Source organism: Drosophila ficusphila, unplaced genomic scaffold, assembly GCF_018152265.1.
Source record: "Drosophila ficusphila isolate 14025-0441.05 unplaced genomic scaffold, ASM1815226v1 contig_127, whole genome shotgun sequence".
Taxonomy (NCBI): domain Eukaryota; kingdom Metazoa; phylum Arthropoda; class Insecta; order Diptera; family Drosophilidae; genus Drosophila; species Drosophila ficusphila.
This window is the reverse complement of record NW_025064016.1, coordinates 387,726-412,556: the sequence shown is the minus strand read 5'-3', so window position 1 is coordinate 412,556 and position 24,831 is coordinate 387,726. Positions and strand designations below refer to the sequence as shown.

General features: G+C 45.1%; 11 protein-coding genes across 15 annotated transcripts; 5 read left to right on the top strand and 6 right to left on the bottom strand.

The window, feature by feature from the left end:
* The first annotated feature begins 73 nt into the window (after window positions 1–73).
* LOC108092678 (inhibitor of growth protein 5) lies at window positions 74–1,649 on the top strand. 2 transcript variants are annotated; one of them, XM_017192365.2, is made up of 5 exons: window positions 74–358; window positions 421–777; window positions 834–994; window positions 1,255–1,413; window positions 1,480–1,649. In XM_017192365.2, the coding sequence occupies exons 1-5, from the start codon at window positions 322–324 to the stop codon at window positions 1,579–1,581; spliced, it is 816 nt and encodes a 271-aa protein (XP_017047854.1). In that variant the 5' UTR covers window positions 74–321; the 3' UTR covers window positions 1,582–1,649. The 2 variants fall into 2 exon arrangements, with proteins under 2 accessions (XP_017047854.1, XP_043065340.1); XM_043209405.1 differs by having other exon boundaries at window positions 834–1,034; window positions 1,253–1,413.
* Window positions 1,650–1,910: 261 nt separating this feature from the next.
* Window positions 1,911–5,306, bottom strand: LOC108092677 (interferon-inducible double-stranded RNA-dependent protein kinase activator A homolog). Of its 4 annotated transcripts, none has more exons than XM_017192360.2 (5): window positions 5,243–5,305; window positions 4,347–5,121; window positions 4,010–4,295; window positions 3,009–3,146; window positions 1,911–2,572 (listed from the first exon to the last, which is right to left on the bottom strand). In XM_017192360.2, exons 2-5 carry the CDS (start codon window positions 5,075–5,077, stop codon window positions 2,324–2,326), a joined length of 1,404 nt encoding a protein of 467 aa, XP_017047849.1. In that variant the 5' UTR covers window positions 5,078–5,121; window positions 5,243–5,305; the 3' UTR covers window positions 1,911–2,323. The 4 variants fall into 4 exon arrangements, with proteins under 4 accessions (XP_017047849.1, XP_017047850.1, XP_017047851.1 ...); XM_017192361.2 differs by having other exon boundaries at window positions 1,911–2,569; XM_017192362.2 differs by lacking the exon at window positions 3,009–3,146 and having other exon boundaries at window positions 5,243–5,306.
* Window positions 5,307–5,705: 399 nt separating this feature from the next.
* Window positions 5,706–9,210, bottom strand: LOC108092676 (coatomer subunit beta'). Its single transcript, XM_017192359.2, has 4 exons — window positions 8,739–9,210; window positions 8,002–8,621; window positions 7,357–7,939; window positions 5,706–7,097 (listed from the first exon to the last, which is right to left on the bottom strand). The coding sequence occupies exons 1-4, from the start codon at window positions 9,091–9,093 to the stop codon at window positions 5,911–5,913; spliced, it is 2,745 nt and encodes a 914-aa protein (XP_017047848.1). The 5' UTR covers window positions 9,094–9,210; the 3' UTR covers window positions 5,706–5,910.
* A 564-nt stretch (window positions 9,211–9,774) lies between these two features.
* Window positions 9,775–11,947, top strand: LOC108092709 (protein disulfide-isomerase A5). Its single transcript, XM_017192430.2, has 3 exons — window positions 9,775–10,599; window positions 10,661–11,272; window positions 11,332–11,947. Exons 1-3 carry the CDS (start codon window positions 9,942–9,944, stop codon window positions 11,592–11,594), a joined length of 1,533 nt encoding a protein of 510 aa, XP_017047919.1. The 5' UTR covers window positions 9,775–9,941; the 3' UTR covers window positions 11,595–11,947.
* A 207-nt stretch (window positions 11,948–12,154) lies between these two features.
* LOC108092710 (stAR-related lipid transfer protein 7, mitochondrial) lies at window positions 12,155–14,272 on the bottom strand. Its single transcript, XM_017192432.2, has 3 exons — window positions 14,005–14,272; window positions 13,194–13,946; window positions 12,155–13,133 (listed from the first exon to the last, which is right to left on the bottom strand). Exons 2-3 carry the CDS (start codon window positions 13,836–13,838, stop codon window positions 12,504–12,506), a joined length of 1,275 nt encoding a protein of 424 aa, XP_017047921.1. The 5' UTR covers window positions 13,839–13,946; window positions 14,005–14,272; the 3' UTR covers window positions 12,155–12,503.
* A 124-nt stretch (window positions 14,273–14,396) lies between these two features.
* On the top strand, window positions 14,397–16,762 carry LOC108092751 (transcription factor TFIIIB component B''). Its single transcript, XM_017192481.2, has 2 exons — window positions 14,397–15,873; window positions 15,940–16,762. The coding sequence occupies exons 1-2, from the start codon at window positions 14,542–14,544 to the stop codon at window positions 16,687–16,689; spliced, it is 2,082 nt and encodes a 693-aa protein (XP_017047970.2). The 5' UTR covers window positions 14,397–14,541; the 3' UTR covers window positions 16,690–16,762.
* A 236-nt stretch (window positions 16,763–16,998) lies between these two features.
* LOC108092729 (NADH dehydrogenase [ubiquinone] 1 beta subcomplex subunit 9) lies at window positions 16,999–17,719 on the top strand. The gene is made up of 3 exons (XM_017192457.2): window positions 16,999–17,187; window positions 17,264–17,403; window positions 17,458–17,719. Exons 1-3 carry the CDS (start codon window positions 17,090–17,092, stop codon window positions 17,652–17,654), a joined length of 435 nt encoding a protein of 144 aa, XP_017047946.1. The 5' UTR covers window positions 16,999–17,089; the 3' UTR covers window positions 17,655–17,719.
* A 197-nt stretch (window positions 17,720–17,916) lies between these two features.
* Window positions 17,917–18,822, bottom strand: LOC108092730 (DET1- and DDB1-associated protein 1). Its single transcript, XM_017192458.1, has 2 exons — window positions 18,698–18,822; window positions 17,917–18,638 (listed from the first exon to the last, which is right to left on the bottom strand). Exon 2 carries the CDS (start codon window positions 18,620–18,622, stop codon window positions 18,293–18,295), a length of 330 nt encoding a protein of 109 aa, XP_017047947.1. The 5' UTR covers window positions 18,623–18,638; window positions 18,698–18,822; the 3' UTR covers window positions 17,917–18,292.
* Window positions 18,823–19,054: 232 nt separating this feature from the next.
* LOC108092727 (immunoglobulin-binding protein 1) lies at window positions 19,055–20,439 on the bottom strand. The gene is made up of 2 exons (XM_017192456.2): window positions 20,226–20,439; window positions 19,055–20,168 (listed from the first exon to the last, which is right to left on the bottom strand). The coding sequence occupies exons 1-2, from the start codon at window positions 20,346–20,348 to the stop codon at window positions 19,149–19,151; spliced, it is 1,143 nt and encodes a 380-aa protein (XP_017047945.1). The 5' UTR covers window positions 20,349–20,439; the 3' UTR covers window positions 19,055–19,148.
* Window positions 20,440–20,664: 225 nt separating this feature from the next.
* LOC108092714 (glutaredoxin 3) lies at window positions 20,665–21,631 on the bottom strand. Its single transcript, XM_017192440.2, has 3 exons — window positions 21,331–21,631; window positions 21,012–21,274; window positions 20,665–20,943 (listed from the first exon to the last, which is right to left on the bottom strand). The coding sequence occupies exons 1-3, from the start codon at window positions 21,538–21,540 to the stop codon at window positions 20,766–20,768; spliced, it is 651 nt and encodes a 216-aa protein (XP_017047929.1). The 5' UTR covers window positions 21,541–21,631; the 3' UTR covers window positions 20,665–20,765.
* Window positions 21,632–22,014: 383 nt separating this feature from the next.
* On the top strand, window positions 22,015–24,770 carry LOC108092713 (ribosomal RNA processing protein 1 homolog). Its single transcript, XM_017192439.2, has one exon. It carries the CDS (start codon window positions 22,121–22,123, stop codon window positions 24,197–24,199), a length of 2,079 nt encoding a protein of 692 aa, XP_017047928.1. The 5' UTR covers window positions 22,015–22,120; the 3' UTR covers window positions 24,200–24,770.
* Window positions 24,771–24,831: the final 61 nt, after the last annotated feature.

The window sequence follows — 24,831 nt, the reverse complement described above, 5'->3', positions numbered from 1 at the left end:
CGATAGTCATCATATGATCTCATATATTTATGTCATATTTATGATCTTGGTTTATCCTGTAAGATTCTGACAAGTCAAACAAAATAGTTTCCCAAAAAAATTACACTTTACATTATACTTAATAAATAGAATTTATTTTTAACAATTATTTGAGATTTGCTTCCACTGTCTGTTTATCGATAAGTTGTACAATCGAGGGACATTGTTGTCATGTCTAATCTTCCCACGCATTAACAACAGCTGTTGCTGAATAGTAAATAGACGCTAGTATTTGCTTATACATCCTAAATTGCGCTTAGAGACGTAAAATTCATCTAAAAGATGTCGTCGGCTATATACTTGGAGAACTATCTCGATGGTAAATCCGTATTGGCGTTTTCGAATTACAGAAAACTTTTATAACTCACCCTTTGTTAAAAGGTCTCGAGAGTTTGCCAACCGAGCTCGAGCGAAACTTTAAGCTGATGCGGAAACTGGACGATCGTGCTCAAACGGCCATGAAAAGCATCGATAGCCATGCTAAGGACTTTATGCGGAAGCTAGGCGAAAACGGGGCCATGAGCGACGAGGAGCGAAAGGAGCGCCAAGAGGATATAAAGGCTCTTTTCGGAAAGGCCAAGGAATACAGTGATGACAAGGTGCAGCTGGCTATCCAGACGTACGAACTGGTGGACAAGCAGATCCGGCGACTGGACAACGACTTGGCACGATTTGAGGGCGAGATCCAAGAGAAGGCCTCCTCCACGCGCGCCAAATCCGAGGAAGTGGTTGCCAAAAGTAAGCAGGATTTGTGTACTCCTCGATTCTAGCACCAATCTAATCCTTTGTTACAGAGGGTCGCAAAAAAACCAAGGACAGCAAGACGACGGGTAAAAAGAAAAAATCAGCATCCTCGGACGAGGATACTGGCCGTGGCAGCAGCCAAAACAATGCCAATTCCAGTCTCAATACGAGCAGCAATACCGGACAAGGTACCAAAAAGAAAAAGTCCAAGGTAAATCAAGAAAAAGAAACTCGCAAGGGGGCGCACAAAAGGTAAACCATCCACATTCTCATCTGCTTTGTTAGAATCTTAGTTTGTTTACCAATTCCCAGTTTTAGTTCGCCCAACGTAGAAGAATTTCTATATTTTTTCTAGCTTATCCCTGTAGATATCCTGCATTCTCCATTCAGACTATCGTTTGCATTTTCACTTATGCATGTCACTGCCATCCAAAAACTTTTCTAAAACTTTTGGTTGCCTTATTCATACAGAAAACCGTCGAGGTGGATGACTCGGAGAAGGAATCGTGCCACACAGCCGCCACACATCCCAGCGATGTTATGGACATGCCCGTCGATCCCAATGAGCCAACATATTGCCTGTGCCACCAGGTGTCCTATGGCGAGATGATTGGCTGCGACAATCCTGACGTACGTATTTCTTTTACATGCAAGCGATGGTTTATTCAAATGGTTATTTTTCAACCATACTTTCAGTGTCCCATCGAATGGTTCCACTTTGCCTGCGTTGGCCTGACAACAAAACCCAAAGGAAAGTGGTTCTGTCCTAAGTGCACGCAGGACCGAAAGAAGAAATAGAGTAATTTATATAACCATCTAGCTTAGGTACTATTTTACTGATTAAAATTAAACTTTTCATGGCAATATTTCTTAGTTTACGTTATTGAAAACGGGAACTTTAAGGATAATTTTGAGCTGAATTGGAAGGTTTTAAAAATGTTCTGTGATTAACAAATATAAACAATAATATCGGTTATATAATTGAATACAAATTTGATTAGAATGGATTAGATTAAAAACCAGGCATTAATAAGGTAGTTTTTATTTTATTCCGATTTGAAACCAGTGATTTCCATCACTAGAAGTCACAAACAGTGATAACCCCCAAGTAAACAAGACAACTCGAGTTGCGAATACCGAATTACCATATATTCATAAGCCTTATTAACTCCGCAGACCTACCACGCAATTTGCCTTAAGCCTAGTTAGATAGTTTCATTGGATTCATTGGGTTTCGTTTTTGGGAGTTTTACATTTTAAAGTGACTTTAAGATTCCAATATAGATTAAACACTTGTCTGTATATGCAAGTGTACGTATAGTTATGTATATATGAACATTTACATATATAGTGAAAAAAGTCAACTGTCTAATCAAAGGAATCGGTGAATGGAAAACAAACTAAACATAATATCGCCATGAGCCAAAAATGGTGCTAGGTGCATCCCCGGAAAGGAAGCTATCGAGAGTCCTCAATTGCTTCCGCCGAATCTTCGTGGTCCGTGGTGTGCGTTCAGATTTTGCTATGCAGTTGGCTGCCCCTATTTTTTGGTCATGATCTTCAAATACTCAAGAGCGTTCTGGGCGGCATGGCGCTGGGCATCGGCAGCCGTCGGTCCATTCCCATGGCAAACACCCACAGGCAGCGTGGAGAGCTGAACCAGACACTGAAATTGGCCAGAGAAGGTCTTCTCCTCGATGTCCACGTAGGTCACCTCGAACTGATTCTCGGTCGCAATCTCGCCCAGCAGCTTAATATAGTCGATTTTGGAGCTCTTTAGGCAAGTCTTCTGGAAACAAAACATAGGGCACCACATTAGCGCAGACTCAAAATAAAAGTGTATTTAAAATACGAAGTATTTACAAGGGCTTAAAACACAATCAACTAAAAACCGAACTTCCGAAGAAAATACTTTCTTGATTAAAAAATTTGGAAAATGTGAAGTTTATAATTAAGTAAACTTATAAAAGGGTTTAAAGAAGTTTTTTTGTTGAATTGCAGCATTTCCTAATCCAATTATATTAATAACAAAGCCAAACCTAATTAAATTCGGTTGTTTAATGCAAAAAGCTTTTAGGGAAAAAGAAAATAAGAATAAGAATAAGAATAAGTCAATAAATATTTTAAAAGCTTTTTGAGAAGTTCGGTTTTTACAACAGATATCTTGTCAAAATTATCAAAACTAATGCTCTGATGCAGTGTGATTAGGTGACAGTGAAATTTACCTGTAACTTGAGCAGTTTTTTGCCCGTCGCATTTTTGAGGGTCTTATGGAACTGGGATACTTTGTTACTGTGCTGCGTGGTCAGTGTCGGCACAGAGATATCTTTCAATTCACCATAATAACTTTCGCTACTGCGGGGCTGTAAATAAGAGCGCAAAGTTGTTGGTTTCTTTCTCTCCAGTCTATGTTGCACACAATCGAAATCAACCACGCTAAATGGTGAGTTGAAACATATCGCTTGGATGTGAAATTGTGCAGAGGGTGCTTTAAAAGTTTGAGCTCTTCAAACTATACTTGCTTTTAAGATTAATAAAAGAACGAAAATCGGAAGTATAGAAACAGGACAAGAACCAACCAAAAGAAACCGCAAAATCAACAAATAAAACAAAGTTTACAACTTTTGGAAACATTTGTGTAATTGATTCTAAGCTACTAATAATAATAATCTAAAATTGTACACTAAATTGGTTGTTTTATTATTCAAATGAAAGCTAAAATCGAATATTTTTAAGGGGACAGACTAAATTGTAACAAAACATCACTCTAGAATTTACTAATTAACAGTGTTAAGTAAAACTTTTAACTAAATTAGTTAAAGGTTCAAAAACAAACACTGATTAATTTGGTCATTCCAGAGTGGGGAAATTAGAGGACATAAAACAAGTTTTATAACATTTGGTTAGTATAACATTTTGGATGTATCACAAATTTTAGTTGATTTTAAAATATTGCATAGCTCTATAAACAATAACAATATAGCATCGATAAAAAAAAAGCGGACATCTCAACAAAATCTGAACAATTGTCTACAAAAGTATTCTAGGTTAATAGTCCGCAACCAATATATGTTATCAGTCTGTTATTAAAGGCATGCATAAATATTGCGTCAAAAGAGTGGGATGCTTGGCACCCCATGGGTTAAATCTCAAGCAAAGTAAATTCTTCTGAGATGCGCATGTATCTCTCGCTCAATGTGCTGCTGGTGTCTTGGATGGTACTCACTTCGCCCTCCAACTCGCCGCAGATGCTGTCGCTGATCTTGGCCGAATCAATGGGCGTCTCCTGCAGTCGCATCCACATGCGGTGGGCGGCCAACCGCTTGGCGATCTTCTTGCTCTTGCCCTTGCCCATCTCCCGGTAGTTGAGGATCGAGCAGGCGATCGTAAAGAGCCGCTCGTGGGGCAGACCCACTTCCGTTTCCGTTTCGTACGATGGTGGCGGCCATCGCCGTTGCATGCACATCTCTTGCAGCCAGCCAATTGGGTTTCCCACGATTTTGTCGCTGGCACTGCAAGTAAATCGATTAGCAGATCAATAAATCTTTATGGGCCAAACTTACTCTCCCCCGCCAGTGGCATTGGCATTGCCGTCTCCTCCGTTTCCGCCAACCGCGAGCCCAGTCATCGATGGACCGGCGGAGCTGCTCGGTGACTCCGGCAGCTGCGCGCCGATCAGCTTGTCGATGAGCGCACGGGCCGCCGCATGCTTGGCCTCCTTCTTCGAGCGACCCGCACCCATGGCCGTGAAGGGCGTGTCCTTGTCCTTAAAGGACACGCGAAACCTGAAGGTCGGCTCGTGTATGGCTCCTTCGATTTGGACAAGCTCATAGCCCGGTGTAATGCCACGTCGGCTGAGCAGTTCCTGCAGAATGCTCACGGGCGTTTTCATGGCCAGCCCGTTGGCATCTGTTTCGCTGACAAATTTCAGGGCCTCATCGCTGGGCAGGATGCCCCCAATCAGACCGGCTGCTCCGGGTACTCCTGGTCCCACAACCCCTGAAACAGGATCACCCAGTTCCAACACCTGCAGTTGGCTCGACTGGGAATGCTGCGCCACCTGGGCCACCACCTTCTCTTTCTTAATCTTGACCGGTCGCTGCCCCAGCGGAGCACCCTTGACCGGACTTCCACCGGCGACAGGATTGCCATTGCCTAGGGCACCCAAGTTATCGTACTGCCGCCGTGGAGCGAATCCCGTCTGGACGGGATTTTGGATCGACTGCGGCTGAAGGTGCAGATTCTGTAGCTGCTGCGGCAGGCTGTTGTGCCCGTGGAAGTTCTCCTGGTCCATGGTGTTCCTGTTTCTCTCGGTTTTCTGTAGTACTCGGTGTGTATCTGCTTTGAGGGGTTTTTTTAAGGTACTATGTGGCTGAAAAATCGATACGACTACGAGCAGCATATGCAGAAGGAAAAAACGAATAACTCCTGCTACCGCCGATTTGCCAGGACTACTCACGGTTGATTTACGGTTTTTTACTGTTTTTTATTTAATAATAATTTATTAATGGTTAGTTAATAATTCATTCTTAAATAAAAAATGCAGCAAAATCCAGACGCACACACGATTTTTTTTTGTATGTATGTATACTGATGGTCGTGGTTGCCGGACTTTTGTCACTGAGCCTACTCAGCTGGTCCATACATCCACCCCAAAGAAAAACAAGGTTTCCAGTTATAGATATTTTAATCGTTTTACGTAATTCCAATTTTTTTTAAATATTTAAACTTATTTGAAGTGTTTCAATATTATACCTATACCTATACGCATACTCCTGTTTCTTTATGTTTAAAATATTTTATTATTAATAATCTTGTACTATTCTGTTTCAGTGCAGCTATATGATCTAGCCGTTAGACTTTTACCGGCTATCGATAAGTTATTCAGCGCAATCGAAGTGTTATAAAAAGTGCCCGCCAGATTTGAATTTGTTGTATAAGTATTTATTGCATTTTTTGCTCAATTATTGTTGTACATAATATTAATAGATATATATTTAAACAACATTCAATCAAATCAAATGTGAATGTATGCGCGGAATTCTGTGGCTCGAAATGTGTGACTCCCGTAGCAGTAAACGATAGTTTTAAATGGTATTCTAGATCTGGCTACGATCTCGGCCCGCCCTAATCGTCGCTTAAAAAGTCGTCATCCAGGTTCACATCTGTCGTGTCGATATTATCATCCAGCGTGATCCCATCGATCTCCAGGTCCAGGTCGTCGTCATCATCCGCGACAGAAGAAGGCTCAGCCACCTTGCTGCTGGTGGCGACAGCTTGAGCGGGAACAAAAGTCGGCTTTGCCTTTTCCTCCAATTGCGAACCGGCACCACCTTGCTCGACGGCAAGCAGTTCCTGGAGGGGATTACGCTCGCTATTTAGAGGCAATTGACCCGCAAGACGCGCCGGGGCCTTGCGTGCCCGCTCCTCCTGTAGATGTTGCTCCACGCGCAGCGCGTCGCCCAAGCCCGGGAAGAGATTTGTATACTGAGCCGGATCGGCCAGCGACTGGCCAGCCTTCTCGTTCACCTTACCCAGCTCCTCGCGCCACAGCTCCACCACCTTCGACATCTGGCTGGGCAGGTAAGTGCGGGCAAAGAAAGCTGCTTCGGGCAGCCGGTTTGTCTCGATGAGAATCTCCAGGCAGCGTTGGACGTCCGACCGCAGGAAAGCTGCCATGAAGGCAATGTTGTGGCGTCCCTGGGCGGAGCCGGCGTTTCCAACATCCTCGAGCATCTGGGCGTCGCCGGAGGCGGTTGAAAGCAGCAAAAGACCGCTAAAATCGTTTGCCTTTTGCATGCACTCCTTCACCAAAGCCATATTGTTTTTGCGCGCCGCCACATCGGCAAGCTGGGACCATTTTTGAGAATTCTCCGATTCGCGGGCCAGCTTAAGAGCAAAGTCCAACTCCCCGATCTGGAGGGCCAAGTCGAACTTATGGTCAGCATCGGTGGACACTTGCAGGGCCTGCGACTTGAAGCCTTGTTTCTCCAGGAAATGTGCCACACGGGTGCGGTGCTCCTTGGGAATGGTAGGCAGCACTATGTCCGCTCGCTCAAAGTCTCGGCGCATCACCGCTGTTTGGTACTCCAGAACGGACAGATGCAGGCAGAAGCTAATCACGTTTAGCTCCTTGTCTCCCAAGTAAAGGCGATTGTCCTTGGGCACGTAGCCCAGCAGATACATTGTGCGATCCAAGTGGGATACTGTCACAATCTCACCGCCCACGTAGTAGTTGATGCGGTTGACCGAGTTGGTGTAAATGAAGCAGTCGCCCACCCACAGGCCTGTCTTCACGGATTCCGAGACCTCGCCTGAAATTATAACATAAAGTTACATCTCTGATGAAATATACTTTCTATAAAAAATAATTTGTTGAGCTCATGATGAAATAAATATGTTAATGCTCTTCAAAGTTATCACAATAGAAAGAATTGAAAATCAGATGAAAATAATTTATCTATTTCAGGAAAAAAAAAACGTGAGCCACATTTTCAAGATAAGATATTTGATAACGTTCTTGCCCCAATTTGTTGATGGTATCTACGTTTAGGTTTAATTTTTTCCACTTACCCAATACATTGAAGGCACTTTCCACACCGTCATCCTCCAAACCTTCCTTGGACTCCACGGCATTCGCAACCTGAGCTGTGTCCACTCCCAGAACGAAGTAGGAGTCATCTGTGGCCAGGCAAACCAGGCTACCGCTTTCGTTCCAGAAAACGTTTTTCGGCTGCACCTCTATGCGACGCACCAGCTGCAATGTTTCCCAGTCGTAGAAGGCCAAGCCGGAGGAGGTCTTCACGCCAAAGTAGTAGCCGCCATAGATGCTCTCCGCTCCATATTCGGGTGTAAAGCTCTTGCGCTCCTTGAAGTTGCGGAACAGGCGAACGGTGCCGTTGTTTTCACGTATGGCATACTCGTTGCTTTCCAAGGCCCACACAAACTCCTGGGCGGAGCCGAAGGCCTTGTTTCTCAGCGCCATCGATGTGTAGATGATGTACTCCCCATCGCCGCAGACCACAACGAAACGACCATTGGGATTGTGGGCAATCGTTTGTGGGTAGATTTCGCAGGCGCCCATATCCTTGACGGCCACAGGCAGGCGTTCGCCATCCTTGATCTCTGTGCCATCGGCAATTGTCTTAAGATTCACCTTTACAAATAAAAGGGAATTGAGTATATCGATACAAGCAATGAAATATAATTTTTTCTAACCTGCTGCATTTCCGAGTGCTTAGCCCAAATGATCTTGCCTCCTACCACATCCATGGACATTGCTGGCTCCTCGCGGCCCACCTTAATAATGATGGAGCCTTCGTCGTAGCCCAGGGCCACGTTGTTGGTGCCCCGCATGCTGGAAATGGTCCAAACACGTTCGAATCCGTAGTTGAGACAGGTCTCTAGACGATAAGTGCCCGAATGCCAGATGCGCACGGTGCCATCCTCGGAACCAGTCAACACAATGGGCAACTCCGGGTGGAAACACACGGCCGAGATGTTTTGGGCATGTCCCTCTAAGGTTTGGACACAGGTCTTGTTCTGGTAGTCCCAGATTTTAACCAGCCGATCGTCCGCACCGGAAATCAAATAGGGCTTATCGCCACCATGGTAATAGTCCACACAGTTGACGCCCTTTTCGTGACCCTCCAGCGTGAAGTTAGCAAAGTTTGAGCCCAACTGCCAAACCTTAACCGTGCGATCCAGGGAGGCGGAGGCGAAGGTGTTATTGTCCTTGGGGTTAAATACGATCTGCATAACGTAGTGGGTGTGGCCCTCGAAGACGCGCTGGCAAGCCCACATCTTTTCCCAGTTCCACAGCTTTATGAGCATGTCGTCTGTTGGAAGGAAAAACCAAACAGGAGTAAGATACAAAACCAAAGCATACTTCCCAGCGGGCGTGTTAAGTAAACAGACCCTGATTGGGTGACAGGATTCTGTCCGATCTTACTTACCACTGCTGGTCAACACCAGCGGCTGTGTGGGATGCACGGCAATGCATCGCAGATAGTCCGAGTGAGCCTCGTAAGAGTGCACCTTCTCCAGCGTGTTGTAGTTAAATACCCGGATCTGCATGTCATCCGAGCCGGTGAGGATCCAGTTTTTGCGTGCCACGAAGCGAGCGGAGCGCACTGGGACATCGCAGACCTCGAAATCCTTCACCATCTGCTGATTCTCGTAGTTCATGATGTGTACGTGGCCATTGTACAGGGCGCACAACATCCACGGCTCCGCCGGATGGAGATCAACGCACTTGACCCGATCCGATCGCGACGTCAGCCGGCGCTTGATGTCCAGTTTAAGAGGCATCTTACACGGTTTGGGCAAACTACGGCTGTCTGCGAAAACACTAATTTAATTGCGGCAAGACCAGAAAAACTCTTTTGCTGCTGCCTCCGCTGCTCTTCTTCTTATTCTCCTGTTAATGTGTCAGAGTTGGCCTAGGGTTGTCGCCTGCCACGTACAAGCGCTGTCAACCTATCGATAGTCGAAAACGGCAGGTGAAGTGTTTTATTTCCCAAGTAAAGCCTAGCTAGGCGGTTAAATAGCTTCCCAAAAAGAGGCCAAAATCTTTAAAAAATGTATCCCAATTGAATAAAGAAAACTTGTGCTTTAGCGGCTTTTGCTAAAAATGGGGAAGGAAACAAATTTTTTTTTAAGATCTACATACTTCGGGATCCAAACATTAATAAGAAGCATCGGAAAGCGTGATTCCTAATTTTTTTTTTTACATTTTTAAATGTAACTACATTTATAATGTAAAACATTAAAAAAATGTAAAACATTTATAGCAAAATCGGGGAAAAAAATGTATACTTAAATGTATACAAAATGTAAACTTATTTTTAACTCTATTTTAAGAGATTGATTTTAAGCTTTTTTAAAGCTAGACTTAAAAAATTACTTCACTGTCTGGAGATGGGACAGGAGACTTTCCCATAGCCGGCACTTTAATGGATGCTCCAATTACCATCCCTACCAAGCCAGCTATCGATAGGTTCTTTAACAAGTCCACGTCTTCTAGCTGCGGTTTTAAAGAAAAATTTTAAATGCCGAGTTAAAGCTGTATAAAACATGCAATTACTCGAAGCACACTGAATACTATAGTTACAAACAAATCATTCCGTTAAATATAAGTGTAAAGTTTCAGCGTTTCGATGTGGATCACGGGTCAGTTTGTTTTGCTTCTGCTGGTGGCACTTGTTGCCGCTAAAACGAAAACTTCCGCGGTTCAGGAGGACATAGTGGAATACAAGGACTTCAAGAAGTTGCTACGAACCAAGAATAATGTTCTGACGCTATATGTTGCTAATGCCAAGGCCGCCGTGGCCGAATTAAAGGTGTTTCGCGAAGCTGCGGAGGCGGTACGAGGAACTGGAACGATGTTGCTATTGGATTGCGGTCAACCGGATCGTAAAAAGCTGTGCAAGAAGCTGAAAGTTTCACCTGATCCCTATGCCATTAAGCACTACAAGGATGGCGATTTCCACAAGGACTATGACCGGCAGCTTACTGTCGCCTCCATGGTTACTTTTATGCGTGACCCTTCAGGGGATCTTCCCTGGGAGGAGGATCCAGCCGGCGAAGATGTCCTGCACTTCAGCGACGCCGCCACTTTTACAAAGCACCTGCGCAAGGACATTCGACCCATGCTAGTCATGTTTCACGTAACCTGGTGCGGTTTCTGCAAGAAAATGAAGCCTGATTACAGCAAGGCGGCCACTGAGTTAAAAACTAAAGGTGGATATATCCTTGCCGCGATGAATGTAGAGCGGATAGAGAACGCTCCCATACGCAAAATGTTCAACATAACGGGTAAGGCAATAAAAATATAATTATTCAAGTAAACTTATTTCTAGCCACCTCGCATTCTCAGGATTTCCCACCTTGATATACTTTGAAAACGGAAAGCTGCGCTTAACTTACGAGGGAGAGAACAATAAGGACGCTCTGGTATCCTTCATGCTCAATCCCAATGCCAAGCCCACCCCAAAGCCAAAAGAACCCGATTGGTCGGCAGACACCAATTCGGAGATTGTCCATCTTACTACGCAGGGCTTTGAACCGGCTTTGAAGGACGAGAAGGCCGCCTTGGTCATGTTTTATGCGCCATGGTGTGGACACTGCAAGCGTATGAAGCCGGAATATGAGAAGGCCGCCTTGGAGATGAAGCAGAAAAAGATTCCCGGCCTTTTAGCTGCACTAGATGCCACAAAGGAGCCGTCAATAGCCGAAAAATTCAAAGTCAAGGGCTATCCAACCGTCAAATTCTTCTCAAACGGCGTCTTCAAGTTTGAGGTGAATGTGCGCGAGGCATCGAAAATAGTGGAATTTATGCGAGATCCCAAGGAACCGCCACCTCCACCTCCGCCGGAGAAGAGCTGGGAGGAAGAGGAAGATAGCAAGGAGGTGCTCTTCTTAAATGATGAAACATTCAGTTCAACGCTTAAAAGAAAGAAGCACGCACTTGTCATGTTTTACGCTCCTTGTAAGTTTAAAATTAATCTTTAAAGATCGAGTTAATTAAAAACCAATTACCTTTTAAAGGGTGTGGACACTGTAAGCACACTAAACCGGAATTTACAGCGGCTGCCAATGCTTTGCAGGATGATCCTCGCGTCGCGTTTGTGGCTATCGATTGTACGAAGCTCGCGGCTCTTTGCGCGAAGTACAATGTTCGCGGATATCCCACTATCCTGTATTTTTCTTACCTCAAAACCAAGCTGGACTACAACGGGGGACGCACCAGCAAGGATTTCATTGCCTATATGAACAACCCGCCGAGCTCAGCGGACCGCACAGAGCTGTGATACGCTGTTGCCAAGTGTAACTATGATTCTCTCTCACTACTTTCCAATCTCACCTATGTATTAGCTCTAACCGTATTCGTTTCGTTAACAATCAGCCTTAAAAGTCGTCTAGACTATCGAATATTAAATAGAATATATGTGCATTTTCAAAGTGGATGTCTTACTAATAAACTATGTTACAAATTATAGAATAATTTCGTTTACCAATGCTCTTACACAGATGCCTGTATTACAAAAAAAAAGTGAATATTCAATTTAAATAACATCACAAAAACAATGTAGATTACTTTAGTCCCCTGCAAATACAGCAGAATAAAAAAAATTGGCCCATGATAATAATAGCAACAAGCTTAGGTGAGGAATTTTAATGGTATAAAAGATAATGCGGGCCAGCCAGCATGATTTGATAAGCACAAGTAATAAAGCAAAATAACATATTTATTCATAATGAAAAAACATAATCTAGATGATTGAATTTATATAGGTGTTATGCAAGATTAAGAAATATTCCTTGAGTTTCAATAGTTAGGCAAGATATTGCGTTATTACAGACTTCAGACTTTCTCCATGTATGTTTCTTTATTGTACAAATAATTTCAATAATTTCTATTTGCGTTTAAACCAATTTCTAAACTTAATATATTTTGGTTTAGCTAAGTAGCTAATGTATAAATATATTTATATTTAAAGCTCCTCATCAATGTGGCACACATTCTATGAGCGAAAAAAACCAAAAGTTATTGCACACTTGCTCTGGGGTTCTGTGGCTTCGTGTAGTCTCGCCTGAATTGATTTCCCAGTGGAAGGTAGGGGTGAACTGATGAAGAAACTATGTGTGTGGTTTCTTTGATTAGTGGCTCTGTGGGGCAGGAAGGTCTGATGTGAGCGGGAGGATATTAGAGAGGATACCTAGCGTTCTGCCTCCGGTTTACTGTTGCCCTTACGCCGGCTCAAACTTCCTAGCCAGCTGCCGCGCTGCTCGTTGGCCGTATAATCATCGTTTATAAGGGCGAAACCGTGAAACATGTCTTTCATCTTGATGGCTCGCGAACAGGCATAATTCTTGGTGGCCACGTACATCTTGGTAAGGAACTCGGGCATCTGCTTTTGGGTCACCCAGGACTTGATATTCTGCGGTATGGGTACACCAGGATCATCATAGTATGTGAGCACAAAGTGCAGCCCCGGCTCGTGGAAGCTGCGGAAGGGCTTTATGACCATCAGGCTCCAGTAGTCGGTTACGCGTACTTTCCCAGACAACGCCGGATAGGTGTTGTGCGTGGCCCCGCGGTTGCAGATAAAGATCAGCTTTTTGTTGTCGTCCTTGATGTAACGACGGCAATAAACATAGTCACGATTGGCAAACAGTCGCGGCCACTGCATTTCCCAATAAATCAGATGCGAGTTGCTGCCCGGCACGGGATCCTCGCTGATGAGCTCCAGTCTCAAGGCTGTGTTATCCCATTGCCGGCGGTAGTCCAGATCGGTTTGAACGTGAAGGAAATCGTCGGCTGTGATGTCGTCGAAACGGGCATAAACCTAGTGTACATATTTAGAAGCTTAATATAGATTACACAATTTTACGGATTCAACTATCACCTTGTAGGAATACAAGGAGGATCGCTCCTCACGCCGCCAAATGCTGAACTCGTTCTTGCTGAAATAGGGCTCCCACTTGTGGTCGTCCTGGGTCTGAATGTGTACTGTTCCCGCTGGAGCATTGCGCGTATCCAGACCAAGTGGTGTCCGGCAGTTGCTGATGCTGGACTCGGCCTCAGCCTCCTCCTTGCTGGTCGAGGGATTAGATTGGCCTTTCCTGCAGCGTTGATTGCCCAGCAGACAGTAGCAGTACTTCATCTTTTTGGACTGGCAGCGCTCGCAGAGTTGATTGTGAGGCAGGGCATTGATAAACTCAACATCCCGGCGGCACAGATCAAAATTGGATAAAGCCAGTCGCTCCTTGTTCCAGTCAAAGCCATCGCTGCCCAACCGTTTAATGTTCAGCCCCACGAGGCCCACCGCACTCATCACCATACCCCGGAGCGGTGGCTGCAGCTCCCTACGGTAATAGGCTCTCCATAGTTGCTTCAATCCCTGAGTTCCATAGACTGACTGGTAGAAACTCAAGAGCTGCTGGATGCGACGGGACCGCTGGGCAAATATCGACTCGCATTGGTAGGTCCAGGCGCGCAGCGTTTCGCGGGACTGGTTCTTGATGGCTAGCACAAATCGATTGAGCAGCATGCCGGCTAATTCAATTTGGCTGACGGCGGCTGCCCGCTTGCATAACTTGTTAATGCTCCTTCGCTATTACTGTGCGTTCGCACAAATGGCACATTTGTCGCTTCGAAACTTAGGGAATTTAGTACTTTTAGCCGGGACACAATCGATTGGTTTGACGGAAGCTTACTGCACGAGAGCTGGGTTATGTTCTGGTCGGGCTTATCATGTTTTGACCGATAGGAAAAAAAACGTGCAACCTGCAATTTGTCTGCTGCTTTGTGTTATTGGTGCGCGCTCAAGTTGTTCCGCTGTTGTTGTTGTTGTTATTGCTGTTCTGTCGTTACAGGCAACAGTGTTGAAAAACGACAGACGTCCGCTGAGACCTGACAGCTGCGATCAGTAATTATTAATTATTCGTTTTTCAAAAACAAAACTTTAATCAAAACCACATAAGTACTGCTTTTAATTTATTTTACTGCCAGAGTGAAAAATCAATGAAATCTTTCTATATATCGCTTAAAAACTTTATAAGATGTACAACAAACGAACCATTTTCTTCCGTATTCAAGAGCTTCAGCCCACTGTCCTTGCCGTTCGACGCTAGCCAACACTACCCTTAAGAAACTCGTGGTGCCGCATTGTTTTTGTTGCGCAAATTTTCAACTCGGTTTAATGTGTGAAACTGTCTCTGATCCAAGAAGAACCCTAATTGAATCCAGGCAGGATGTCTATGCGGCGACAGCGCATCAAGGCTCCGGCCAATCTGTCGCTCATCAAACGAAAACCGCGCAAGGAGGAACTGCCAGCGCCGAAGGTGGAACCGCAGGAGGAGGAGGCAGTGGCGGCTGCAGTGGTTGAAACCCCGCCCACCGCTGCATCGACCCCCGCGGAGTCCGAACTCGAAGCTGATGCAATCGCCTTCAAAATGCCCACCAGCTCAGTGGCACAGAGCGATGAGGTCTTTCACTCAGACATTGAGGACAATGTCATTCAGATGGACCTACAAAAGACCGCTAGTGGGTTTCCTATGTCGCCAAGTAAGGCTCAAGCCCGCCAACGCGTTCGGCCCACTCCAGTTTTTGGGCAACGGCGCAACAGTTTCGTCGGTTCCCCAATGGCTGGGGACTTTGAGGGCGACTATCAATCTCCGGCCACGCCCACGCGGCGAGAGAGGTACCTTAGTGGCTCCTCGACGGGAACTCCCCAGCAGATGGTAGCTTCCCCTATGCCTCAGTCACCCTACAAATACTTACCGCCGGTCATGAGTCCGGGAATGGGACGCATCCGCACCGAGTCCACCTGCTCCACTTATTCCGAGGGTGGCAGCAAGCAGCGAAAGGATGATAAGTCACAAAGCCAAGGTGGACAGCGTCTGAATGCCCGGCGGGACTTCGAGACGCGGTTCAACAAGGGCGTGCCCGACAAGTCCACGTTCAAGATGATGGACATGATCTTCTACAATCCAGAGAACAATCCCATGGTGCCCAAACAGTCGGTGACGACCATCAAGGACGAGTCAAACGGGGAGGATGCCAAACCATCTAAGGATCAGCTGCTGGAGGCCAAGGGTGAGCCCACATCCACCATGCTGGTGCCGCAGCTAAAGCTAGACGCAAACGGTGAGATGATCATTGACGAGAAAACCCTCGAGATTGAAACCACAGCCGAGGTGGAGGCCCGCAAAGTGCTGGCAAACTCATCCCTTATCTTGATGGATGAGACCACGGGTGACAATGGATTTTATAAACGGCACAAGCGAACGCCCTACTGGACGTCCGATGAGACAGTTCGCTTCTATCGTAGCCTGCAGATCATCGGAACGGACTTTTCCCTTATGTGTCAAATGTTTCCCAATCGTTCACGTCGGGATCTAAAACTTAAGTACAAAAAGGAGGAGCGGACCAATGGACAGCTGATCAACAAGGCACTTCTCTATCCGAAGGCATTCAACATTCAGGAGCTAAAGGACCAACTGGAGGAAGAAGATCGCGAACGGGAAGAGAACGATCGCCAGTGGAAAGAAATTGCACGCGCCAATCCCGCGAATCCGAAAAAGGTTGGTTTGAAAAGATTATTTAAAATATGAATTTTGAAATATTTAATGTGTTACATATAATTTTAGCGTGCACGGGCACAGCTTCAAAGTAAGGCATCACGAGCTCTAAGCGATGGCGATGTTGTGTATGAAAACGAGAACGTGACAAACAAAAAGCTGGGCAAGCAGGCTTGGGCCAAAAGACGCAAGGAATTGGAGACGGATGAGAACGACGGAAATGTTTCGGCTAAACGAAAGCCAAAGGCTAAGCGGCGGTCACCCAAATGTTCGGCTTTAGTGCCAGGAGAGGGACCGGCGGATTTGGCTCCAATTAAGCAAGAGGATGCGATCAAAACCGAACAAACGGGAGGCCACCTACCAACGGGGGGAGAACTACAAGCTGAACTGAACGGTCTTCTGATGGATGAACCAGTAGAATATGAAGTAGATGTAAGCAAGACTCGTGATAAGACTATCATCAATATGGATGACGGCACCCTAACCTATGTAAGCGATGTCGATTCCGGAACTGAGGCACTCAATCGACCTTCGGATACATATTTAGTTAACTTTTTCGAAGATCAGAGTCATGAAGTTATTACGCCGGATGACCCCATTCCACCGTCAACTACCGAGCCAGATATCGAACAAATCCTCGCCGAACTGGCAGAGGGATCGTTGGCCCTCGTTTCGTCCTTGGATCCAGAGCACGAAGATCGGGTACTCAACGAAATCTACATGCTGGACAAGGAGACGGGCGATATGTGCGAAACGCCTCTAAATATACCAGACCATATTGTTCAATGCATAATGAATGTTATGCAGTTAGAGGACTAACATTTTATATACATAGCTACGTTAACAATAGTTGTTAAAAATTATTATTTATTAAAGCATTTCGAAATATGCATTTAAATAATTTACGAAGGGTTAGTATGCGTGTTTGTGTATAAAGTAGGGGAAAGAATGACTACAGTCAATAAGACGAACTGATTTTCAACGCTTGTTAGCCCTGCTGTCTGTATGGACGTTGAGACTCAAAATTGTTAAGCTAATTGTTTAATTGAGTAACGGGTATATAAGCACAGTTGCTACAAGAGTTGCCATATTTGTCATCTTTCATGCGTTGTTCAGCACTTTAATTTTAGAGTGCTTTTTAACACTTAACTTTTGACAGCTGTTTGTTGCCGAGATTGAAGTAAATTATTAGAATTTAACCAATAAGGCGGAAGAAACGATGGCCCAAGTCCCCTGTGCGATTACCTCGCATAAGCGCCAGGTTTGCACCTTGTACAAGCAGGCACTGCGCAACCTGGAGGCCTGGTACGACCGACGGTGAGTGCATCTGGCAAAGAATACCCCCAGATTATATAATGAGCAACTGCATCTTGGTTGTTTCAATCTCCGCCAGCAATGACTACCGCTACCGCGCTGTGCAGCTGCGTGCCCGCTTCGACGAAAACTGCAACAAGGATTTGGGCGAAGGCATCCGACTCCTGGCCTGCGGAAAAAAGGAGCTATTCGAGACGAAGCATTTTCAGCCCCGGAACTGTAAACAAATTGAACTTCACAGTATGCTTGCACTAATAATGTGTTATTCTATAGTTGCCAATAGTGTAGGTGGTTGCGCCTTCGAACGAGAGGTTATCCCGCCGGATTGGATGCTGGACTACTGGCACCCCCTGGAGAAGGCCCAGTACCCTGAGTACTTTGCCAAGCGAGAACAGCGCAAGAAGGAGTATGTCACTTGGTGGGAGAAGCAGTATGGCAAGCCGGATCCCCAGGACTTGGGTCACCACTAATCTTAGAATACCATAGTCAAATCAAATCCAATCTTTGTCTTTAAAAGTAAATCTATTGGAGTTCATAATGTGTTTATATATTCTTTTTGTAAGGAATTAGTCGTACTTTCTTTATTCGAAACAAATTTGCAATATTGTGTTACAGATTTCCTTACTGCAACTATATTAAGAGGGTAATTTTATTGGCCTAGGTGGAAAACTACCAAGAAAAGATTTGCATTTGATAGTTTTTCCTTTGCTGAATATAAAAGTAATGGTCGAATTCGAAATTTAAAAAAATCGAGACGTTTATTGACCTATTCAAGTACAAAGTGTTAATAATATTCACCTCATTACAAAATATCGCCGTAAAAAAACACAAAATCTGATAATCGAACTAAGTTAATTTGGTTACAATTTAAATTACAAGAAAGGCTCTAAAGTCTAGAATTTTTTTAACAAAGAACAAGTGTTTTTTTTTAACGCAAATTTATAATGCGACTTTGACTTAAGAAAATTCGACTGCAACTCCTTTGTACTTAGTATAGTTTTATTTTAACATATTTATGAAAATGAATGGTGGCTCGTGATGGCGAAGGTCGGGGACGATTATGAGTGTTGGGAGAGGTTTTTTGTGTGGTTTTCCATTAGGTCCTGCCTTAATTCAGTTCGTTGGGGTCCAAGCGTGGGCGCTTTTTGCTGTTAGTGCCGTTGCCGTTTGGAGTTGAACTATTTCCGTTGCCGTTTCCAGATTCTCCTCCGTGCTCACGTTTTCGCTGAAGAGTCTTCTTGTCCCATTGCTGGGTGAGATAGCGCAGCAGAACACAGCGCTTGTCCATCACGATCAGCTGCTCGGAGGCCTCGTCCTCAGTGGGCAGATAAACGGAGGCCCTCTTCTGCGATGTTCGAATCCCATGCTCATTACTCAAGTGTGTAAAGTTGCTCGAATCGTGAATGGGCAGCCCCTTGATAAAGTCTTTCACGGACATTCTATTGCAGAGTTTGCTGCCGAGTTCAGAAAATGTACTTCAACACCATATCACACCTAATAAACTCTCTATTACCTTTACTCGATCTTTATAGTTATACGCCCTTTTATGCGTCTTTATTTTAACAATATTTGTGTGCCCTCAGGTTGGATATTTTGTTGTTGTTGGTGGTGGAATGTGACAAAGAGTGTTGTAAAATGTGCGATTAGTTCAAACGTTTACTAACACTAAATCAGAGGGAAGACGGATTTCAAAGATTGAAAAATTCATACTCAATGAATTTCAAAATTCATCGCAAATAACACTCAACAGAGCCGGATTAAATATTTAACTTAACTACAATGTAAACCGTCCCAAATCGTATCTGTTTTAATATCATTAAATATTTTTCCTAAAATAAATATTGAGATAAGAAAATACCTTCGATACGAGTTTTGCTTGCAGAATACATTGGCTTTAAACCAATTTTGTAAATTATCCATTTTATTCTTTTTAGAAAAGTATGTAATATATATGAGTGTTTTGCCTAGCTTCGGTTATGACGGTTTCCGTCCCCGCGACGCACGACATCCTTATACTCATCCATGCGTCTCATGCGGTCGATATACTCCGGATCGTCCTGCTCTGCCTGGAGTTCCTCAGCGGCCTTCTCCTCGTCTTCCTGCTCGTTGGGATCTCGGGTAGCGGCAATTGCCTGTGCTTGGTTCATCTTGGCCACCTTCTCCTCGTCGGGGAAGATGCCTTCGTCGACGCGCTGCTGGTAGAACTCATCCACGGTCATAATGGGCAAACTTGGATAGCCCAAACCAAACACCGCCTTCTGTGTGGCATTGCGTGTGATAATAAATGGCTGCAGGGGCTTCGGCTTGGCGGACTGCTGATGATGATGGTGATTGCGTCCTGGTCCGTGACTGTGACCATGACCACGGGAGGTGGAAGATGCAGGTTGATGCTCATTCGATGGATTAAATTCATTTACTTCGTTGTAAACTTTTCCGTCAGCTAGTTGGGCCAGACGCATCTGGGCCAGCTGCTTCATCGTGCCCAGTGACTCCAGCTCCTGCTTGGAGTCTATGATGCTCTTGTCCAAATACTTCAGAAAGAACTCCCGTTTGTCTTCGTCGTCGGCCGTTTTGTTCTTGATTGCCTCGCGCATCTTGGCGATATAGGCGTCGATTTCCTTCATCCTGCGGTACTGGGCGATTTTGTCGTTTCTATTGAAGGCTGCCTCTATTAGCTCCCGCTTCTCGCTCTTTTCAGCCTGGTTGTCCGCCGAAACCACCTGTGATTTGGGTGCAGGGCACAGTTCATACTCCTGGCAGCGCTGCAAATGATCCTTAAAGTAAATCTCGCCCAGTTCCAAGGACTGTGTGCTGTTAGGACTGTTGATCTTGGTGGTAAGCTTGCCCAGAAAATAAGGGAGCAGCATGAAGGGCAGCGATTCTGTAGATACTTCGTCGATCATCTCATTGGCACTAAACATGCTAACTTGGTTTACAATAACAGTGGCCTGCTCGAGAAGACCCATTGCCGTCTTTACTTTGTTCTATATGGTAAGGTGTTATATTTGTAGATGCTTTTAGTTGGGATGCTAATTACTCACCTGAAATTCACTTCCATTGAAAGGCAAATCGGTTACTTCTAACTCATCCAATATGTTCCAGCCGGTCAAAAAGATGTCTGACAACTTCTTATCCTCGCCGCCAGCTGTATTGCTCTCAGCCATTTGTAAATATTGTTTCACGTCGGGTTTTAATATGTATTTTTAAAAATATTAATGTTGCGAAAATAAAATGCAAGCCGCCAGCTGTTAAGACAAAAGGTTCAGTGTTGTAAAATACAGGAAAAAATCATGCAAGTTTTTTGCCCACCACTTCTTAGCCTAGCCTTTCTTAATATTTACGGCAAGGATAGGAAAACAAGTTTAAATATTTTATTAGCATATTTGTTTTTTGAGCCATGAAATAAATATGAAGGTCCACTATTTTTTAAGTTTTTAGTCAACCTTTTTGCCAAAATTTGTAATAAAATTCACGAACAAGTAGCTAAAATCCTTTATTAAACTACAAAAGTGTCAAAGGACTTAGCAAAAAATTTGATCCTGATTTGAGGTGTCTGATGAATAGGTCGCAGTCTGGTGGAATTAGCCCTTGAGCGTGGTCTCAAGTTCATTGTTGGCCAGCAGTTCCTTGATTATGTCCAGTCCACCTATAAGTTCGCCCTTGACGTACACCTGCGGGTAGGTGGGCCAGTCGGAGTATGTCTTCAGCCCCTGTCGAACTTCCTCGTCGCTCAGGATGTCAAAAGTCTCGTAGGGCAAGCTGTTTACAGATAAATTATTTGATATAAAATAAGAAATAAGAAACGTAATAGGTATGTGAGTACGAACTTGGTGTCATTTACAATGGCGATGAGCTGCTTGGAAAATCCGCAGCGTGGTCCATTTCGGTCGCCCTTCATAAAGATCATGAGCGGTGCTGTATTAATGAGAGCCTTTAGACGGTCCTCCAGCGTTTGTCCCGTTGCCGCAGCACTGCTAGCGCTTTCTGCCAACTTCTTGGATTTGCTACTAATTGCGGCAATATCTACGCCATCCACGCGATCCACAGCGGATCCTTTCACAAAGAAGATTACTGTGGGCACGGCTTCAATCTGATGAAATAATATATAAGTTAATGCATTCTTTAGCTATAAACTTTAAAAATTACCTGATGCTTCATGGAAATCTCAGGGAATTGTTCGGCATTTAGGCTAATGAACTGGAGTTTCTCGCCAGTAATCTTGGATAGCTCCTCCAGTGCGTCTTTCACTTGACCACACTGCTCCGCCCAGTCGGCGGCAAATAGCGCTACGGTTGTCTTGTCGGCATTAATGTACTTTTGGTACTCCTCAGCGGCCGTAACGTTTACCACGGGCATATTTTCTTTGATTTTTAATTAAATTTTCTAGGTTGCAAAATTTATAAAATGCAGGCCGAATTATCAGCTGGGGAAGAGTGTTGCCAAGCGACCTTTGTTAAGTGTTGGCCAGTGACCAACAATTGTATCGTGGTGACAATCTGCAAAAATTAAAATTTAGCTATATTTAAATGTAATAGGTAGATTTTGATTGTGACACAATAAAATATTGAAATTTTGTGCAAATGGAATACACAGGTTTCGCCTGGAATTTATTATTTTTGTAAACATATATCAAATAAAAGCTAGATTTCTATACATTCATAAATAAACGTGATACTCTAAAGTTTATTCAATGCAATAAATTTTTTCCGAAAGTTTATAAAGTCTCAGAGAAACAATGGTTTCTAAACCAAATAACAAGTTAAAAAAGAAAACCAAATTTGCAGTCCGTTATTTGGCTTGAACGCTTCCACATTTTAGTTGTCATTTATCGATAGCACTCCACTCCTTGTTCCACCTTTAACGGCAACACGTGCGGCCGCATTCAATATACACAGCTCACTTATTTTTCGCGAATAAAAGTTGAATTAGCCGGAGCATGGTGACGCGCAAAAAGCCCGTGAAGCGCAGCGCCGAGGTGGCGGCTATCGACGCCGAAGATTCGGAGGAGGAGGCCTCTCAGCCGAAGGTGGGCAAGGACGTGATGGTGGTCGCCCAAGAGGTAACAATTGTCCGTGCCTTGGCCTGCAACGATGTGGTCCAGCGAAACCGCCAGATCCGTAAGCTGCGCAAGTGGTTCAAGCTGAGGGCCAGCAGCTCCTTTCCTTTCACCGAGGATGACTTTCTGCGCATCTGGAAGGGGTTGTACTACAACATGTGGATGTCGGATAAGCCCCTCGTGCAGGAGGAACTCGCCGAGCAGCTGGCCCAGATGATCGACAGCTTCGATGGAAATACGGCCTGCAGCTTGGCCTACTTCAGTGCATTCATGCGCATTATGTGCCAGGAGTTCTTTGGAATCGATCAGTGGCGCATGGACAAATTCCTGATGCTCACTCGCCGCATGGTGCGATATATCCTGCGCCTTTTAAAACAGCAGCAGTGGTCGGCGGACCTAATCGCTGCGTTTAACACCAGCATGCAGCAGTCTGTGCTGTCGGAGCAGCCAAAGAGTCGCGGCATGACTATGCACTATTTGGATATCTTCTTCGAGGAGTTGGCCAAGGCGGCCGATGGCGAGATCAGCGCCGCCCAGGTCAACTTGTTCTTGCGTCCGTTCGTCACCTACATGGCCACGCAGCGCGACGCCAAGCTGGTGGCCCAGTGCCGCACCAGGGTGCTGTATCATCTGCTTTATCAAAGCGATTTGGGACGCGAGTACAGCGAAAAGTACAATGCCTGGAAGCTGATGGGCTTCCCCACCGCCTCCATCGATGACATTGAGAAACTGGATTCCGGCTTTGACGAGGAAGATGACGAGGGAAACGCCGACGAGGAGCAGCCGCGGGCCACATCCCTGGACCCCCGTGCGGGCAATGTGGATGTGCACATGCCAGAGCTCCCGCTCAACGCCGACTGCGTCCTGGACGAGCTGCAGACACAACTGCGCACCAACGAATTCAACAGTAAGCGGCGCAAGGGGTTGCGAAAGCTTATCCAAATTTTTGAGACCTACAAGAACGGAGAGTTTCCGCTTGGCGTGCGCACTATGCCAAAGGTGGAAGGTCAAAAACTGTCCGAGATGGTGGAACAGAAGGTGGCCGCCATTGATGAGATGGAAGACGAGGTCTTCGGCACTGGAAGGAAACTCAAGAAGCTTAACAAAACCAAGCGCAAACGTCTACTGCAGTCCATCAATTTTGAGGAGGTGGACGAGCACAACTACGACGAGATCATTGGCAAGGCTCTGCCCCCTGAGCTGCAGAAGAAGGTTAAACACAATGCAAAGGTGCGTTCCAGCATAAACAACGCCTGGGTTGTGGAGGAGGTGAAAGAGGCAGACTCAACAGCGGAGGATAAAGAGGAAAAGACGGCCAAGCCTAAGGCAAAAAAGGCAAAAAAGGAAGACACGCCCAAGCCGAAAAAGGATAAGCAGTTGAAGGCCAAGAAGGAAGGGCTTCTCAAGCCCAAAAAGGATCAATCCAAAGTGCAAAAGGAAGAGAAGTCAAAGGCAAAAAACGAAGAGCAGGCCAATGATGTGCAGTCCGAGCCCCAGAAAGATGAGCAGCCTGCGACCAAGCAGGAGGAGCAGGCCAAGATACAGTCCACTCCCGAACCGGAGACTGCTGGTGATGACAAAGCCAAGACGGACACACCGCAACCAGCAAATGGTTGGGAGGAACCCCTGAAACCCGGAGAACAGGAAATCTTCGTTCCTTCGCGCAAAGTACAGCTGAAGCAAGCGAACAGCAAGCTGCAGAAATCAACGCCCAAGCAACCAGCGCGTCTGCAGTTTGCCACACCACAGACGGGCAGTGCCAAGCGCGTTCGGATCATGACCAAGAGCAACTGCTTCTATCCGAAGAGTGACTACTACCGCCAGCTGAAACTGTCGCCCCAGTTGCCCTACGATGCGACTCGGCTGCCCGGCAAGAGTGCTCTCAAGCCGCATGTGCTACCGGGACCGATTCATCCTAACTTCAAGGGGGCTAAGCGGCTCTTTAACGACACCCTGTGACGTTGCCTCCGGTGGCTGGGAGAGGGATTGGGAACGGCTCCTGAACAGTAGGGTGGACTTGGTGCTCTAATGGTCAAACCCCAGGCAAACTACAATCGGACCCTCCTGTTTACACTGATGTCTGGCGAAGAGGGACCGCGTGGCCTCGGAGATTAAGATAGCACATTCACCATACACATGTCTTATGCTGGTTTTAAAATAGGTCTATAAATAATAGAAATACACTAAAGCTTCCATGAGATAATTTGCTGTTTTAAAGTGTTTAAGAGCCGATTGTTTAGTTTAAAATGCTACATTTGATGGACAACGCTTTAAAGGTATCAACTTTCTGGAGTAGTTGAAGTTGTCAATATACAATTTTATACTGCTTCGACTTATCAATTGTAAGATTTATTAATTTCCACTCCAATAAGACCAGCAAAAGACATGTTATAAATGTAACCCCTTAAACAGTTAGTAGTTACAATTACGACTTAATGTACTATTGCTTGTAGGCCATTTTATGTTCAAGCTATCCTTTGAGTTGATATTGAAATAAAAGCAAACGTAGTATATGTAATATGAAATACAACACCCGTGTATATTTTTCTAACTCTGTCACAAAAACGTAAACAAGCTAAAATATTTGTAAC

What these genes read in the sequence shown, in the direction of transcription:
- LOC108092676 (XM_017192359.2), bottom strand. Translation starts at nt 9,093, where the DNA reads ATGCCTCTTAAACTGGACATCAAGCGCCGGCTGACGTCGCGATCGGAT. An exon ending in GCTGGTGTTGACCAGCAGTG is followed by an intron (nt 8,622 to 8,738) that starts GTAAGTAAGATC and finishes TCCTTCCAACAG; the next exon opens with ACGACATGCTCATAAAGCTG. An exon ending in AGCACTCGGAAATGCAGCAG is followed by an intron (nt 7,940 to 8,001) that starts GTTAGAAAAAAT and finishes TTATTTGTAAAG; the next exon opens with GTGAATCTTAAGACAATTGC.
- LOC108092678 (XM_043209405.1), top strand. Translation starts at nt 322, where the DNA reads ATGTCGTCGGCTATATACTTGGAGAACTATCTCGATG. An exon ending in CGAGGAAGTGGTTGCCAAAA is followed by an intron (nt 778 to 833) that starts GTAAGCAGGATT and finishes CCTTTGTTACAG; the next exon opens with AGGGTCGCAAAAAAACCAAG. An exon ending in TTGGCTGCGACAATCCTGAC is followed by an intron (nt 1,414 to 1,479) that starts GTACGTATTTCT and finishes CCATACTTTCAG; the next exon opens with TGTCCCATCGAATGGTTCCA.
- LOC108092714 (XM_017192440.2), bottom strand. Translation starts at nt 21,540, where the DNA reads ATGCCCGTGGTAAACGTTACGGCCGCTGAGGAGTACCAAAAGTACATT. An exon ending in AGATTTCCATGAAGCATCAG is followed by an intron (nt 21,275 to 21,330) that starts GTAATTTTTAAA and finishes TTATTTCATCAG; the next exon opens with ATTGAAGCCGTGCCCACAGT. An exon ending in GCCATTGTAAATGACACCAA is followed by an intron (nt 20,944 to 21,011) that starts GTTCGTACTCAC and finishes ATCTGTAAACAG; the next exon opens with CTTGCCCTACGAGACTTTTG.
- LOC108092729 (XM_017192457.2), top strand. Translation starts at nt 17,090, where the DNA reads ATGGCCCAAGTCCCCTGTGCGATTACCTCGCATAAGCGCCAGGTTTGC. An exon ending in GAGGCCTGGTACGACCGACG is followed by an intron (nt 17,188 to 17,263) that starts GTGAGTGCATCT and finishes AATCTCCGCCAG; the next exon opens with CAATGACTACCGCTACCGCG. An exon ending in GCATTTTCAGCCCCGGAACT is followed by an intron (nt 17,404 to 17,457) that starts GTAAACAAATTG and finishes GTTATTCTATAG; the next exon opens with TTGCCAATAGTGTAGGTGGT.
- LOC108092730 (XM_017192458.1), bottom strand. Translation starts at nt 18,622, where the DNA reads ATGTCCGTGAAAGACTTTATCAAGGGGCTGCCCATTCACGATTCGAGC.
- LOC108092677 (XM_017192360.2), bottom strand. Translation starts at nt 5,077, where the DNA reads ATGGACCAGGAGAACTTCCACGGGCACAACAGCCTGCCGCAGCAGCTA. An exon ending in AATGCCACTGGCGGGGGAGA is followed by an intron (nt 4,296 to 4,346) that starts GTAAGTTTGGCC and finishes ATTTACTTGCAG; the next exon opens with TGCCAGCGACAAAATCGTGG. An exon ending in AAAAACTGCTCAAGTTACAG is followed by an intron (nt 2,573 to 3,008) that starts GTAAATTTCACT and finishes TTTTGTTTCCAG; the next exon opens with AAGACTTGCCTAAAGAGCTC.
- LOC108092709 (XM_017192430.2), top strand. Translation starts at nt 9,942, where the DNA reads ATGTGGATCACGGGTCAGTTTGTTTTGCTTCTGCTGGTGGCACTTGTT. An exon ending in CAAAATGTTCAACATAACGG is followed by an intron (nt 10,600 to 10,660) that starts GTAAGGCAATAA and finishes TCGCATTCTCAG; the next exon opens with GATTTCCCACCTTGATATAC. An exon ending in TGTCATGTTTTACGCTCCTT is followed by an intron (nt 11,273 to 11,331) that starts GTAAGTTTAAAA and finishes TACCTTTTAAAG; the next exon opens with GGTGTGGACACTGTAAGCAC.
- LOC108092727 (XM_017192456.2), bottom strand. Translation starts at nt 20,348, where the DNA reads ATGGCTGAGAGCAATACAGCTGGCGGCGAGGATAAGAAGTTGTCAGAC. An exon ending in TCAATGGAAGTGAATTTCAG is followed by an intron (nt 20,169 to 20,225) that starts GTGAGTAATTAG and finishes CTTACCATATAG; the next exon opens with AACAAAGTAAAGACGGCAAT.
- LOC108092751 (XM_017192481.2), top strand. Translation starts at nt 14,542, where the DNA reads ATGTCTATGCGGCGACAGCGCATCAAGGCTCCGGCCAATCTGTCGCTC. An exon ending in ATCCCGCGAATCCGAAAAAG is followed by an intron (nt 15,874 to 15,939) that starts GTTGGTTTGAAA and finishes ATATAATTTTAG; the next exon opens with CGTGCACGGGCACAGCTTCA.
- LOC108092710 (XM_017192432.2), bottom strand. Translation starts at nt 13,838, where the DNA reads ATGCTGCTCAATCGATTTGTGCTAGCCATCAAGAACCAGTCCCGCGAA. An exon ending in CCTCCTTGTATTCCTACAAG is followed by an intron (nt 13,134 to 13,193) that starts GTGATAGTTGAA and finishes TATGTACACTAG; the next exon opens with GTTTATGCCCGTTTCGACGA.
- LOC108092713 (XM_017192439.2), top strand. Translation starts at nt 22,121, where the DNA reads ATGGTGACGCGCAAAAAGCCCGTGAAGCGCAGCGCCGAGGTGGCGGCT.